We start from the raw sequence: 15,946 nt of genomic DNA on the forward strand, positions 1-15,946 counted from the left end.
GAACTAGGCTCACAACATGGGTTTCCAGGACTGCAATATGCAAGCCCTACATTACCCAAACCAACATACAGCGTCATTTACAGTGGTACAAAGAGAGTATACAGTGGGACATAGAAGATTGGAAAGCTGCGTTATAAAGTGATGAATCTCATTACATCCTCTACTGAGCAGATGGACAGGTGTGGCAGATGCCCAGTGAATGTCTTTTACCTGAGTGTGTAATTCCAACTATGAAATTCCAGAGGTGGTGGTGAGATTGTATGGTCCCATTTTATCTGCTTTGGACTCAGATCTCTGTTTGTGATGCCACAAACATTGAACTCTGATAGGTATTTGAACATTGTGGACAATGCAATGCTTCCTACTTTGTGGCATTTCTACAGAACTGATCATTGTCTCTTTCAACAAGACAATGCATTGTGTTATAAAGCTGCTTCTGTAACTATGTGGTTTGTAGACATGACCATCACCACACTTGACGGGCCTCCACAGAGCCCTGATCTCAACCCTATTGAACATCTGTGGGATGAACTAGATCATCGGGACTCTGAAGTTAAGGGACATCAATCACAAACAGTTCAGGACATCACTACATGCCTACAGGAAGAATGGTCTAAAATTCCCATTGATAGTCATTGTACACTTGTGGAAAGTATGCCTTATGGGACTGTTGCAATCATGAGGTAATAACAAAAGTCATAGCAAAAGGAGGTCCTACATCTCTTTAAGGTGGATGCCATTGCTATTTGTTTCTCACACTATGGTGTCCATTGACTTCTTTTCAAGCAGTGTATAATGCAATGTATTATGGAAAGGGCCTGACACAGAGATAGGCCTATAATTTGATGCTTGAGTTCGATCACCTTCCTTTATGAAGTGGTACAATCTTGCCCTCCTTCCACTCTTTAGGAACTTGACCAAGTGCAAAACTCGTATTAAAAAAATATGTCAAGGCAGGTGTCAACTCTCTGGCACATTCCTTCAGAATACGCGGTGATATATTATCAAGTCCCACAGCCTTATTTACATCTAATTTACTCAACTCTCCAAACACCTCTTGCTCACTTACAGTCAGTCTCTCCTCCCCATCATCAACTGCTCTCAATCTCTTCATGAAATCACATTCACAAGATCGAAAGATCTTTATGAACTGCTCATTAAGTATCTCCACCACACACATTCTGCAACAGCTGTCTTTATCCCATTTCCTCCAATCAATGTCATCCTTCCATAATCATTCTTTCTTTTGCTGGCTACATATTGAAAGAACTCCCTAGGATTCTTTTTGGCTTCATTAGCTAACTGCTGTTCATACCTCTCTTTAGCTACTCTCACCAACCAAGCCACCCTCCTTGCCTGGTCTTTGTAGACCTCATGAAATTGGTTATTTCTACTTCTCTGATGCTGCCTCCACAATGCCCTTTTTCTCTGTATCGCATGCTTAATCTCTTTATTCATCCATCTCACACCTACCTTATTTAACCTTCTCACCCTTGGAATACATTTAGACATTGCATCTACTAAATAGTTTTTGAAAATCCCCCAAGCTGCATTGATCTCTTTTCCAGCTAACTCCTCATTCCATGCTACACCCGCAAGCTATCTCCTGAGCTCTTCATAATCACCCCCCTTGTAGTTCCACATATACCCTTTTCTCACAGGGATCCTTGCACTGCTGGCAACCACCCAGGTAATCACCTCATGGTCACTTTCACCAATTGGTGGATGATTTGACACCTCATTTATAATTACATCCTCTGATGAGATGACCAAATCCAAGACCCTTAATCTTCGTGTGCCCTCTGTTACATATTGTCTGAGGTAATTATCCCTCAAAAACTCAAGAAACTCATTTTCTTTACTTCCAGTTGCTACCTCTTCATTTGAGTCTATATTGCCATAATTAAAATCACCCATAATGATCACCCTTTTCTTATTTGCCTGGCTAATTTGACTATACATTTCACTATCACCACCATCCACATTACCAGGTCTATAACAACATCCCACCAAGTATTTGATTCTATTCACCTCTATCTCACACCATACTGCCTCAAAACCACTGGTCCTATTTCCCTCTTGCATCTCTACTTTGTATGGACATAACTCTTTCTCTATCATCAATAGCACTCCCCCCCTCCCTTTTTACCCCCCCCCCCCTTTCTATCCTCACGAAACATATCATACTCTTCCATCTCTAATACTGTCAGGATGTCGTCCTCATCTAACCATGTCTCACTTATTCCGACAATCTTTGGGTGAACAGACGCAATTAGTGCAACCATTTCATCCGCCTTGTTTCTTATACTTCTAGCATTGGTATACAAACACGACAGTTCATTTCTGGTTCTACAGCTAGTTCCACTGATACCACTCAATCGATGTGATCTCTCCATGCTGGACTGGGGCCATTTCCCTTTCTGCTTCTTCATTTTAGAACCCTTTTCAATTTCATCTGTTTCCTCTTGATCCCTGGTCATCCCATTTCTTTCCTGCCTACACATGCTGTTACCTCCTCTTGGAGCATCCACCTTTCTCACGCTGTGTACCCTTGTCCACCCTGAGCCACCCTATTTCCCTGCTCCTCTTGCACACCCATTCTCTCATTTTCTATACTCATACCACTCACTTCCCCATTCATAACCACTTCTTCAATCTCTCCTGTCTTACTCTTCCACATCACTCCCCTCTCGATCTGATTCATTCTCTCTATTCACTTCTCTACCTTCCAGCAGCAGTCTCTCCAAGTGACTCACACCATAACCACTCAAATGCAGTCCATCACTCCCATATAGCTCACTTCGTCCCCCAAACTCATTCCACACATTAACAAACTGTATTCCCATCTCCTCACACATTTCAGCCAGAATATCATTCATAATCCTTGCTCTCTGCCTCATTTCACCACAATCATACCTAGGCAACACACTAACTACCCCTTCCTATCACACTATTCTCTTTTATCTTTCCAAGCAGCCTCCTGACATTCATTCTGACATGCTGTTTGTTCTCTCTCAAATCATTTGTACCAATTAATACAATTAACTCTTTTGCTCGCTCCCACCTCATATCCAATGCCTCAATCACTCTATTCATTTTACCGCCTGGAAAACATACCTTGTGCATTTTATCCTCTAGCACACCTTTAATAATGGAGTTGCCATACAACGCCACTCGCTCATCTTTCGTTAACTCTTTCATGCCATCATGATTTATTTTAATAGTTTTGACCTGAATTCTCTTAATTTCATTCCGCATCCATTTCATTTCTTGCCTCATCCAATCCAATTTACTTTCCGAATCTCGTGACACATTCTCTCTATCATTAAATCTTTCTAACTCTCGACCCCCTCTTTTCATTTTCCCTCTCATTCATCCTTCTTTGTTTCCGTACTTTCAGTCCAACATACGTCCAACTTTCATTATCATTCTTCTCACTTTCACTCTCATTTATCTTTCTTTGTTTCTATACTTTCGGACTGACATGCGTCCAACTTTCGCTATCATTCTTCTCACTTTTACTCTCATTCATCTTTCTTTGTTTCAGTACTTTCAGTCCAACATGCATCCAACTTTTGCCATCATTCATTCTTTTTTCGCTATCATTTATTCTTTTGATTTTTTTCACTTGGGATTTCTGCGTCATGCCATTTCTACTTTCATTCGTTCTCTCAATTTTGTTTCTTTCCACCACTCTCGCCTCACTTTCGTCCCTATTAACATCTGTTGCGGTTTTCAAATCGCTCTTTTTTTTTTTCCTGATTTTTTTAACATTTTTTCGCCTCTCTTTCTCACCATCCTTCTCTTTCAAACGTGCACTCGCGACACAATCATTACTAACACTTTCTGTCATCAATTTCATATTTGCATTCATCAGTTTCTCATTCAGGCACAACTAAACTCTGTGCCTTCTCAGAAAACAATAGACTATCTAAATGCCCAACACCAAACCCATTCAAATGTAATCTATCAACTTTAAACCATTCAATATGAAAATATGAAATATGACAATATGAAAACATCAAAGAATAAAAGAAAATAATTTAACTTTATTCACTAACTGAAATTGTTCACTGACTGTGAACAACATACAAAATACAATCCATATTTCAAAAATTTTAAGAAATACATAATGGGAACTCTACTTACTTTTATTACAACCCCTTCAAAGAGTCGAATATGAGCAGCTAAAGAAGCTTTATCACCTTTTGAACCAGATTTCAGAAGGTTTGTAAGTCTATCACTCCTCCTTCTCATCCAACTTAACCAACTGAAAAGGAAAAAATAAATAAAATCTAGTAACATTAAAATAAATTATAACACATTAAAACATTCAGAACTGATTTTTGAAATATGAAATTTGAAAAATATGAATTTGAAATATTTTAAAAAAAATTTTTGAAATATGAATTGTATTTTGCATGTTGTTCACAGTCAGTGAACAATTTCAGATAGATACTGATGAAGATTGAATAACATGATTAGTAAATATTCAAGTGTTGGAGACCAAAGCAACAGAGGAGTAAATGATTACCAGATGTATAAGAAAACATTCACTGACTATGTTGTTGTTGATAAGCAATATCTTTACATTGATTCAGAGTGCAAGAGTAGAGTACACAAGAGATATGAAATAGGATGTGATCATGATTTAATTTTGAGCAGTATGAAATCAATTTCATCATGTCGCAGCAGCTACCAATAGTGAATTATAAACTCAAATATACTAATGTTGCACTTCTCTGCATCACTCTCTCCCTAGAGAGATGAAGAGAAGTTTTCTGCAAGGATAGAAAAATCACAACTCCATCAAAATTCAATACTCGTGATGTTAAAGAGGTATTTGTGGAAAAGAAAAAAGAGAGTGTATTGAACATTCACAGCAAGTAAGTTGTATGTGATCTGGGGGGGGAGCAAGAATACAAAGCAGCATGTAACATATATCAAGACGGTAGCAAAATGTTCTGGAGGCTATTCAAAAAGATCAGAAATAGAGGAAAGAGTACTATAAAAATAATCATGAATGATAAAGGTGAAAAGAAAACTGAATATAAAGATATATTAAATATCTAGAGTAAATACTTTGAAAGTTTGTTAAACAAAACAGGAAGTGAAAGAACAGAGGTATAAAATATTCGAGAAATGCAATCAGGAATACATATCAATACTTGAGGTAGAAAAAAAGCCAGCAAAAACTTAAAATATGAAATGGTGGCTAGAGCAGATAATATCCAACAAGAAATACTCAAATATGTGGGTATAGAAGTTTCACAGTAGTTGCACTTTGTAATTAAGACAGCGTGTGAAGAAGTGAATTCCAGATGACAGGAACAAAGCTTTCATAGTTCCACTAATTTAAAAAAAAAAAAAAAGGGGGGGGGGGGGGATTGTTCCAGGCAAGAATTATGCAAGCATGCTAGATAAAAAGTTAAGAAAATTGTGAAAAAGAAACTTGGAGGACAGCAAGCTGAGTCTAATCCAAATTTTAGTTATTCACATTTGATGTCAATGGACAGTGTATGGTGACTCCCATACTTCATACAGTTTTGGAAGTGAAGCCTTCTGCTAGAAGTGGTAAAGCCGTAGATGCCCTTTCCATACAGAGTTAGTAGGACAATCATAAACATCCATGCCCATTGCAAATTGAAAATCTGCAAGATTATTTTATTACTTCAAAACAAATAGTAAATAAAAAACATTAAATACACTTTCTTTTATAAGTGAGTCTTTCATAAATAAATCTATAAACAATTACAGGGCTTTTTCTATCAACCATACAGCAGATGTTCATTTTGAGAAGCATCAAAATTACATACACTATTAGCCAGAACAATCTGGCTTTACAGAACATGCTATCACCTCTAAACACTAGGTTCTCCAGAAAAAGTCCTACATAAAATAAATTTTCTTATGGAATCATTACACAAACAGAGGGAGAGAGATTGATGGGTTACACTTACTCCCTTTTCTTTATCATTTTTTTTTTTTTTTTTTGCTTTTATTCTAATTTATTCATACTGAAAACGTCCTAGATATCTGGGAAAATTTTTTATAATAAACTGTTTTATTGTGTAAATTATTTATTATTTATTCTTTAAAACAAAATTCTCAGAAAGACATCAAAAGAATTATAAATGGCCTTGATGCCAAAACCCTTGTCATAAAAGCAAGCCTACCCTGAATAGCTTGGATGCCAATAAGTCTTCTGGTCCTAACAGACTAAAGGACCTCTTATGCTTCATAATCAACAAAAATAAACTACTATTACTCATCAGGCATCTGCAGTACTGCAGAAGAAAGCCTGTATTAAACCCATTCAATGTCACTTACTTGTTCTCTCAAAAATCATGAGGAAGGTCATATACAGCCAACTTCACTATCTTGATGACAGTCAGCTAATGACTAGCAGAAATGGATATTCTGCAATTCTTGATCCATCGCAGATCTAGCAATCATTACTTGTCTCTGAAGACAAACTTTGTGGTCAGAGACAAGTATTGAAGAGACAACAAGAGTTCAGAGACAACTACGTGTATTGAAGAAACACAATTTTCTTCAATTCATGTAGTTGCTCTTGCCATTTCCAGACATTTCATCATGTCTAGCACAGAAGCCTGCTCACCAGGCTGCATTCATAAAAATAGCTTAAAACATGTAAAATTCAATTGATTTGTGAAGTGGGAAGAGTCAGAAGAAGAAAAAGAAAGTAGACAATTTGGGCTCTCCATCTTCCTTTGCAACTGGTTTGACAGTTTCCTCTCTCTGATTGTTCATTATGCATTATTGTGGATGGCTTCTTTTCCTTAGATATCCACCCCAATACCAGCATTCTGTACTTTATACATAAATGACCCTCTCTCACTAATGTCAAATTCTATCCATAGTTTTGCTCATAACAGTACACTCTACTCCGCTTCTTTATTTAACAAACTTGTACTGTTAAAATGATTCAAGCATCAAGATTTCTAAAATGCTTAAAGTGCAAATCTTCTTGTCATTCTCCGTTGGAGTGAGGTCAACCTTGCAAACAACATGCTATCAAAACACACACAAGTAAAATCATGTGTCAATTTCTCTTATCCTCAATAATATCTAGATCTTGGAGGAGCTCAGAAGAGGATAATCCAATTCCCAAATGATGATCCATTCTCAAAGAATGGATCATCATTTGGAATTGGATTATGATTTATTATCATTAACCGTGAGAAAGTGACCTGGATGTTCTGATCCAAGTCACTTTCTCACAGAATGCCTTTTCTATAGGTGTTCTCATGGGAAACAAGCAACTGCAAGTCAATATCCATTTAAACCAGCTTAAAGCATAGTGAACTAACTATTCTTTGAGGAGATTGAAATCCAGGTCACTTTCTCATGGAATGCGTTTTTTATAGGTGTTCTCATGGGAAAAAAGCAAATGCAAGTCAATATCCATTTAATCCAGCTTAAAGCATACTGAACAAACTATTCTTTCATTCCATTTTTGGAAACCATCTTCACACTGTTTTTCCCCAAAATCACAACTCCACCTGTTCAAGAAACAAATCAATATATACTTTCTCCTTAATCTCTTGCTCAAACATGACACATGCTAAGCTTTCTAACTTCATGTGTGGGACTGATATGTACAAAAATCATTCTCAACAATGATATCTACTCAAAGTCAAATTAATAGATAAAACAAATTCCCAAATGAAATCACAAGCTGGTTGGCCAAGTGGTTAGCATATCAACTCTCCAGCCAAGAGGCTGCAGATTGGAATCCTATCAGGAGTAGATATTTGTGATTGCCCTACCAACCATTAACTATATGTACTGTTCAAACCTATGTTCTGGCACAGTATGGCCTTTGATGTCTTTGCACCATAAAAATCAAAAACAACTAACTTTTTCTCTCACACACATGCCACCACCACAACTAACAACAACAACAACAACATCAAAAATCTGGCATTATAAGTATTCCTGTCCTTCCAGCTGCATCATCTCTTTGCACTCACTTTGTTATAAACAAGAACCTTACTTGGATCCACAAACTCCATTTATATCTAATTACTTTACTGATACTTTCATCAATAAGACCATAAACAAATACAAAGCTACTTTCTGAAATCGTTCAAGGAGCTAACTGTAAAGCCATCTTTATGTGTGAAGTAGTCTAATACCATATTGCTTAGATACTTTGAACACTTATTCAAGTTGCATCCTCAATATATTCATCCTGTCTGGAAGTTTTGTTTAAGTTATATGAAAGATTAGCTTCTTCAATTTACATTGTCCATTCACACACAGGGTTCTTCGGCAAAAGACTGAAGTTGTCCTAATCTGAATAGAATGGATGAACTACGTTTATTCCAGTTGTGGGAGGCAGTAATACTTATTACACTTTATCAGTGTTAATTTTTGTATTATTTATTTAGTTATTTTATGTATATATTTTAGTAATTTTTCTAAACTGTTTGTTAGCACTTTAGTTATAATAGTCTGATACCATATCTGCAATATTAATCATTCTGCTGTGTACACTTCTGTTATTATTCCAGGTCACTTTCAAAACATACAAACATATTCAAGACACACCTGCTTAAAAATTCTTTTAATAAAGATCAGATATTTTGTCTACATAATCCATATTATTTTTTATAACATCCATTTATGGCAAAATTAAAACACTGATTTACAAATCATGCAAACTATTCACTATTTGTCAATGAAATAAAGTGTAATGGAAAAGGCTAAAGATGGATGTTTCAACTGATGGAGAGAAAAAAATTAAAACACTGGCTAGCAAAACAGAATATATACTGATTAATCACCTAATTAATAATTTGAATTCTAGTAGCAAGGCTTATACGTTGGTCATACATAACTGGTAATTAGTTTACAGAATTAACAATGCATATAAAGTATATTAATTAAAGGTAACTTTAATAAATAACTTCTATCCAACTGCCAAGTCAACCAAATTAGCTCACCAGAGGGCACCATTAGGACTTTAGGAACAATATTAGTTTCTTGCTTTCTTCCTCATTTGCTTTTGTTAGTTCCTGCGTGCACATACCATATCTTTATGTCCCTGAAGATGGCAACGTGACGTTGCCGAAATATAGAAGTTATTTATTAAAGTTACCTTTAATTAATATACTTTATATGCGTTGTTAATTCCGTAAACTAATTACCAGTTAATAATTTGAATACCATGATAGCACACAGCAACAGTCAAATAATAACATTTGTTGCATAATAAAAATTGCTAGAAATTTGTTGAAATGAAGGTAAAGTAAACTGAAATTTGATACATGTTTATACCTTGGGTAAACATGTCTCAAATTTCATGCTAATGCCAGAAATGTGATTAATTTATCATTCATAATTATTTCCTTTTGCTTGGGCTGTTCTTACCTTCCCAGCTCATCATTATCAGTGGAAAGAGCAGTAGGTTTAATGTTATTAGTTGCCAAAAAGTGAGAAAATTGGATATATGGAGCAGTAATACAACTGTGATATAATCCTGGAGCTACAACAGCAGATAGTCTAGTTGCTCTTCCGGGTTTGCGGCTTGTTCCTGCTAAATTGTGTTGTTCTTCCCATAAACTGGCTAAGTTAGTACCAAACAAAGACTTCAGTAACTATAATTTAAAAGAATAAAGAAAGAATAATAAGTAATCATAAAAAAAAAAACAGGATAAAAAATACATTCAAAGTATTCAATGCATATATTCTTCAGAGAATATTAATTACATTTACAAGCAAACTGTTTATATTAATAACAATCACAGCCACAAAAGGACATAATATCAGCACTATGGGTGGGATAAGGATAATATATTCTGAAGATGACCTACTCTGAAGACCAAACATGGAACTTTTTCAAGATATTTCAGATTTCCATTAAGAGGATTGCAGTCTCACACCAGGCAATAAATTTACCTACCACCTAAAGAACTTGATAAATACCCACCATATAATGGAATTTTCACCCACAAACTTCAGCCTGTAAAGTTGATATACTAACCAGTCTGCCAACTAAGCTAGAAAATTATAACAAGTGCTTCACAAAAAAGAAAAAAAAAAAAGGTCACTGTTTAATTCTCTATGCTGTTAGATATGGCTATTTTATAAGCATAAAAAGTGGAAATCATTATCATCATTTCCTGATATGTATACCTTCAAAGAATTATTATTATTATTATTAATGCTATACCTCCATGAAATCAAAATACTCATCAAGGGAGGCACACACACTGTTACACACAAAGCTCATCAAACAGTGATTTAAATTTATTCAAAGTATCTGCATTCATCACAATGTCAGGCAATGTATTCCACTCACCAACCACTCTCCATGTAAAGAACCTGTCCTTATACTCCTGCTCAAACCTTCCTTATACAATTTCCTTCTTTGAAAAATTCTTCCATATTAACCTGTGACAACCCTTTCTCAACCTAAATGTCTCAATCATATCCTCTCTCCTCCTATTCACAAGGCTTTGCAAACTGCATTCCCTCAATTTGTTTTCATATCCTACTAAGGTGGTAACTGGTCTTTTAGATGTCCAGTTTTGAAAAGGGTCCAGTCTTCCCCAGACTCATTCCAATGCATCCTCATCATATGAAAACCAGGTGACCAAATCTGTGCACAATAATCCATACAAGGCTTGATCATTATTCCTTATACAATGGAACCAGAATCTCTTCATTTTTCTATGTTAAGGTCTTCTGCATCATTGCCGTTATCTGATGTGAGGATTTCACAACTTGTGCAACGTGACCTTTGAACTTTGGATCCTCGTCCACTGCCACTCCAAGGGCTCTTGTCTCTTAACTTCCTCCAAAATTTCCCAATCAAGTGTATACACTGCATCCCATTGTTGCCTACCAAATTTCAGAACCTTATGCTTTGCAACACTGAAATGACAGTTCCATACTGTTGCCCACTCATACAATCTATTCAAGTCCTCCTGTAAGGCTACATGTGCTTGATTCCTCATCACCCTTCCCAGTTTTATTTCATCAGGAATGCATTTGCAAGAATGATATTATGACAATTAGGAATACTACAAAATTAAGTTTATTACCTAACAACAATTTTCTTACAAATTCATCTATCATTTAGCATGTCTATAATATTGTTAGATCTTGCATTATGATCTACTTACAGCATCAATCCATCTAGGTCTTCTTCTGAGTTATTCCCCATCTACATTTTGGCATCAAACAGCTGTTTTTCCTATTAATCTCTCATTATGATTTAAGTTACCATACAACTGTAGATTAACTCTGCTAACAATGTCATTTCCTTTTCATCATCATTTTCAGTATGATTCTGGTACTGATACTATGCATTCACTCCCCTAATTTTTCTTAGGAAAAGTATGCTTATGAAAGCTGATCCAAATCAAAAGTTAAAACTGGCTTGAACAATGTTCCTGGTTGTACACTAATTTGTTATCCATTTTTATATTTAATTTGTCATACTTGCTAAATCTGTGCCTAAATAACAGAAATCTTCCAAGTTTTCTATTGGTTTGCCACTGAGAATTATTCCATACATTTTCCATCAAGAATGGAGTTAATGCTTTCATTATTCCTGTCTAATCTTAGATTTCATAATTTTACAGCTAATTTTCATGCCAAATACAATATCAACATCCAAAGACGTGGATGTTGATATTGTAACATTTTGCACTTTTTGATACCTTAACACCTTTCCCACCTAAAAATATCAAGATTTACTGACCACTTAGCAGAAAGTAAAAATATGATCTTAACAACTACTAGTTGACTCAATCCCAGTGCATTTTTCCTAAGTTTATCTTCAAGCATGCATGAATAAAATTACCTGGAACACTTTATTATTATTATGATTAACATCTGACCTCCATGGAGTGAAAAGTTTCATCATGGGAAGTCCATATTCTCATGCAAAAAGATCATCAAACCATGCCTTAAACCTATTCACAGTTACTGCACTCACCACACTCTCCAGCAACGCACTCCCTCACCAATCACTCTCCATAGAAAGGACCTGCTTCTCACTCCCCTGCTCACACTATCCCTATAGAGCTTCCAGGGATGGCTTCTTGTTGTACCCTCTTCTCTATGAAGAATCTCCTCTACATTAATCTGATAACTCCTCACCAACTTATGTCTCAATCATATCCCCTCTCCCATTCACAAGACTGCAACTCACACTCCCTAAATCTCTCCTCATATCTGACATTCCATAAACCTTTCACTGGCTTAGAAAAACCTTCTCAGGACCTGGTCCAATACATCCCCATCTCCCTGAAAACCAGATGACCAAATCTGCACACAGTGGTCCATATGTGGCCTGATCAAAGCCTTATACACGGGAACCATAACCTTTTTGCTTCTGCATGTTAATGTTCTTGTCATTATTGGCATAATTTGTCAGGATGTTCTTCCAATTTTAGCAATGTGATCCCTAAACTTCAAGTTTCTGCCCACCATCTTTCTCATCTCTTCTACTGCCTTCAAAATTTTCCCATTAATTGTATACTTTGCATCCTAACTTTACCTACCAAATTTCAAGACCTTGCAGTTTGCAACATTAAATTGACAGCACTCACTTGCCCACTCACTGTGTACTGAGATCCTCCTGCAAGTCCACAACATCTGCTCAACTTCTCATGGTTATTCTCAACATAGTTGAGAATAATCATGAGAAGTTTGCTACATATCTTATCTAGAGATATGTAGCAAAGTATGAGAAGTTTGCTACATATCTTATCTAGAGATATGTAGCAAACAGCTACATATCTCTAGATAAGCCAGTCCCAATGTTGTTAATGTACAAGTTAAACAATAATGGTAACAAAACAGATTCCTGTAGCACTCCACTGGTGACCTTTCTGTTATGGAATAACATTCATTCACACATTATTCAACTCACTAGTTTGTTATCTAATCCCAATTGTTTCAATTTAGCTACCAGCTTGTCATGTGACAGTCTATCAAAGGCCTTTGAAAAATCCAAGTACACCACTGTATATGCACTGCTAAAACAACCTCCCACTATTATCAATCCGTTTCTGAATCCGAGTCCTCACCAACCTCACCAACAATGCCTTATCCACCAAAGAGTACTTTGGTGGATAAGGCATTGTTGTTTTAGTTGTCTTACGTAAGTGGGGAATCAGTAGCGGAAGTTTTACAAAAGTTTCGAATGCAGAAAAGAATGAAGAAAGGTCCTATCACTCCTGCCAGAATACAGTCTCCAATACGACATTTTGAGAAAACTGGAAATTTGTCAGATTGCCCCTGAACAGGCAGACCAGTGTTATCCGAATCCCGCCCTAGCATTGTGGTATCGCAAATAAATGCCCTAACGGCACAATCAACAAGCAGTGTAAGCAGTGCACGGGAAGCTGCAATGGTGCGTAAGCATCACAGAAAGAAATTTTTCTTTTCACAAAAACAATTCTATTCGTCCCAATGAATGGGAATTTGCACGCATTCATTATGAGCTGTCAGCAGTACACTCTGCTTTCTGATTTCTTTCTCTCTCTCTCTCTCTGCCTGCTTGTCAAGTTATGTTAAATTTTATTTCTAGTCATTCATAACCTTGAACAACAATTTTCTTTCTCTTTCTTTCTATGAGACAGTTCCTGGATTATTCAGTAACAGGATTGTGGTGGGACAAGTAATTCTTTGAATATGAAACTGTGTTCTAACTCCAACCAACTTCCTTTTGCCACCACAGCCTTGTTACTGCATAATTCAGAAGCTGTCCCAGAAATCAGCAGCTCAGAAATTGAGAAATGCTACATATCAGATGAAAAACTCCAGGCAAAGATAAGGTAAATGTGAACTGTTGAAATTTGGACTGAATAATTGTTACCCACTTTAATGAAACTCTACAATAATGTTATCAATGAATCCATTGCAGACCAGTGGCCAAAATCAAAGATAACCACCATTTCACACAAGAAAAATTTTAAATTGTGGAACAAGGTGTCAACATCAAATCTATGAAATTAAATAAGGCTATTTACAATAAAAATCAAGCAACTGTTTGCACAGAAAGAAAAGAAAATTACTTCACAGTCAATACAGGCATTAAACAAGGTGACCCAATAGTCCTAGAATTTTTATGGCTTCACTTGAACAAGTGTTCAGAAAACATGAATAGAGCAACAAGGATTGCAACATTCTTAATAAAGAAATTAAGTTGTTGATACTGCATCTTCTCAGAATATCCTTGGATAACATACAAGTTATCTCCATCTCCACTAATCCTCTTTGTAGTTTTGTGGATGACAATATTCTCCATTCATCCTTTCACTTGACAAACCATGCAATGCATAGACATCCCAATCATAAAGATCATCTACAACAAATTCCTTAAACATTGATCTGTGCACTATCCTTCAAGAAAAAAAACTTCTTGCACACTGTACTGTCAATCAATCTGAAGATATACTGTCAACAACAGTGTGTCTAAGACATTTCCTGTTGTACAGAGTGTTCTCTCCACATGAATTTATGTACTATTTTATGTTGAAATATGGTGTTAATACATGGTGTGAGGACAATCTGGTCTCCTTCAATGTCATGAAAATAGTCTTGCCTCTTCTCTCACAAGACAATCGCTCTCTGCTTGGACTAATACTTGCCTCCAGTCTCTTTTGGAATAAACACATCTTTCTCATAGCTTTCACATATTCCAAAAAATTAAGCATCTTCTTTTGTTTGAGATGGCATTTTACACCCAACCAGGTCTTCACTTTATACAAATCCATCCATCCTTAGATTACTGCTCACGTGTTTGGGATGGTGCACCTAAACTTCCCTTAAACTTCTTGATGCTGTCCAGAGAAGAGCAATGTGGCTCATAGATGATCCCCTCCCTTAAAGATTCAATTCAATTTCTATTTCACAGATGAAATATTTCAGCACTGTATCTATTCTATATATATATGAAAAATCACTGATCACCAGAAATTGATGGTATAAAATCCGATGAATTAAAAATGGGTTAAAAAAGTACTCTTTAAAGCTCTAGCAGAAAGATTTACTTGATATATACAATTAAGGAAAGCACCTACTGAATGGAAAACATCAAAGACCATAATTCTGCATAAAAAAGGTAATAAGGAAGACATATATAATTACAGATCCATCTGTCTATTATCACACACACATAAAATATTCGTCAGAGTCATCCTAAAGAATACAGACCTCCATCAATGAAAATAGCTGCAAAGAACAGGTCAGTTTCGGCTTTTCGACAATAGACCACATTCAAACTAACTAACAGAAAGATGCAGAGAATACCATATTCCACTTTGTCTTCTTTTTATAGATTTTAAAAAGGCATTTGACACTGTTGAACATAATGCAGTATTCCAAGATTTAATAGAATATGGAGTAGAAATAGCATACATCCAGCTCATAAAAGATATCTACAAAGAAGGCACAACAAATATTCACTCTTTTCAATTACCCAATTAAAATTAACTTAAGTAAGGGGTATGTCAGAGAGATGTCTTATCACCTAATTTTTTCACATCTACTCTAGACAGCATCATTCGAAAAACTAACATGAAATGTGGAATAAACATTGATGGTGAAATGTTAAATATCCTGTTATTCGCCAATGATATGGTATTAATATCTCACTCCACTTAACTATTAGAATCAATGCTGAATGACATAAGTCAAAACTTCCAAAAAATTGGATTGGAAATACATCCAGACAAAACAAGATGGATGAAAAACGAATACTGTAAAGGTTACACAGTCACTCTAGAATCCCACACCATTGAAAAAGTTGAAGATTACATCTACCTTGGACAGTCCATAAAAATGAATAACGACATATGAAATGAAATAGCAAGGAGAAAAGAGCTGTTTGGATAGCCTTCAACAAAATAAAATCAATAATCACCAACCAAAACATAGATATAGAAATAATTGCCTACCT

The 15,946-nt window shown here is 35.8% G+C and overlaps 1 protein-coding gene across 1 annotated transcript in view; it reads right to left on the reverse strand.

The window, feature by feature from the left end:
- htt (huntingtin) overlaps positions 1-15,946 on the reverse strand; it is a 1,164,033-nt gene that overhangs the window by 613,358 nt on the left and 534,729 nt on the right. The window contains exons 23-24 of the mRNA XM_090393484.1: positions 9,400-9,626; positions 4,150-4,270 (exon numbers count right to left, since the gene is read on the reverse strand). Of these exons, the coding sequence (XP_090249610.1) occupies positions 4,150-4,270; positions 9,400-9,626 (348 nt within the window). The remainder of the gene's footprint in view (positions 1-4,149; positions 4,271-9,399; positions 9,627-15,946) is intronic.

The sequence above is a fragment of the Typopeltis vanoorti genome, chromosome 5, assembly GCF_054136105.1.
Source record: "Typopeltis vanoorti isolate ZY-2024b chromosome 5, IOZ_Tvanoo_1.0, whole genome shotgun sequence".
Classification (NCBI taxonomy): Eukaryota; Metazoa; Arthropoda; class Arachnida; order Uropygi; family Thelyphonidae; genus Typopeltis; species Typopeltis vanoorti.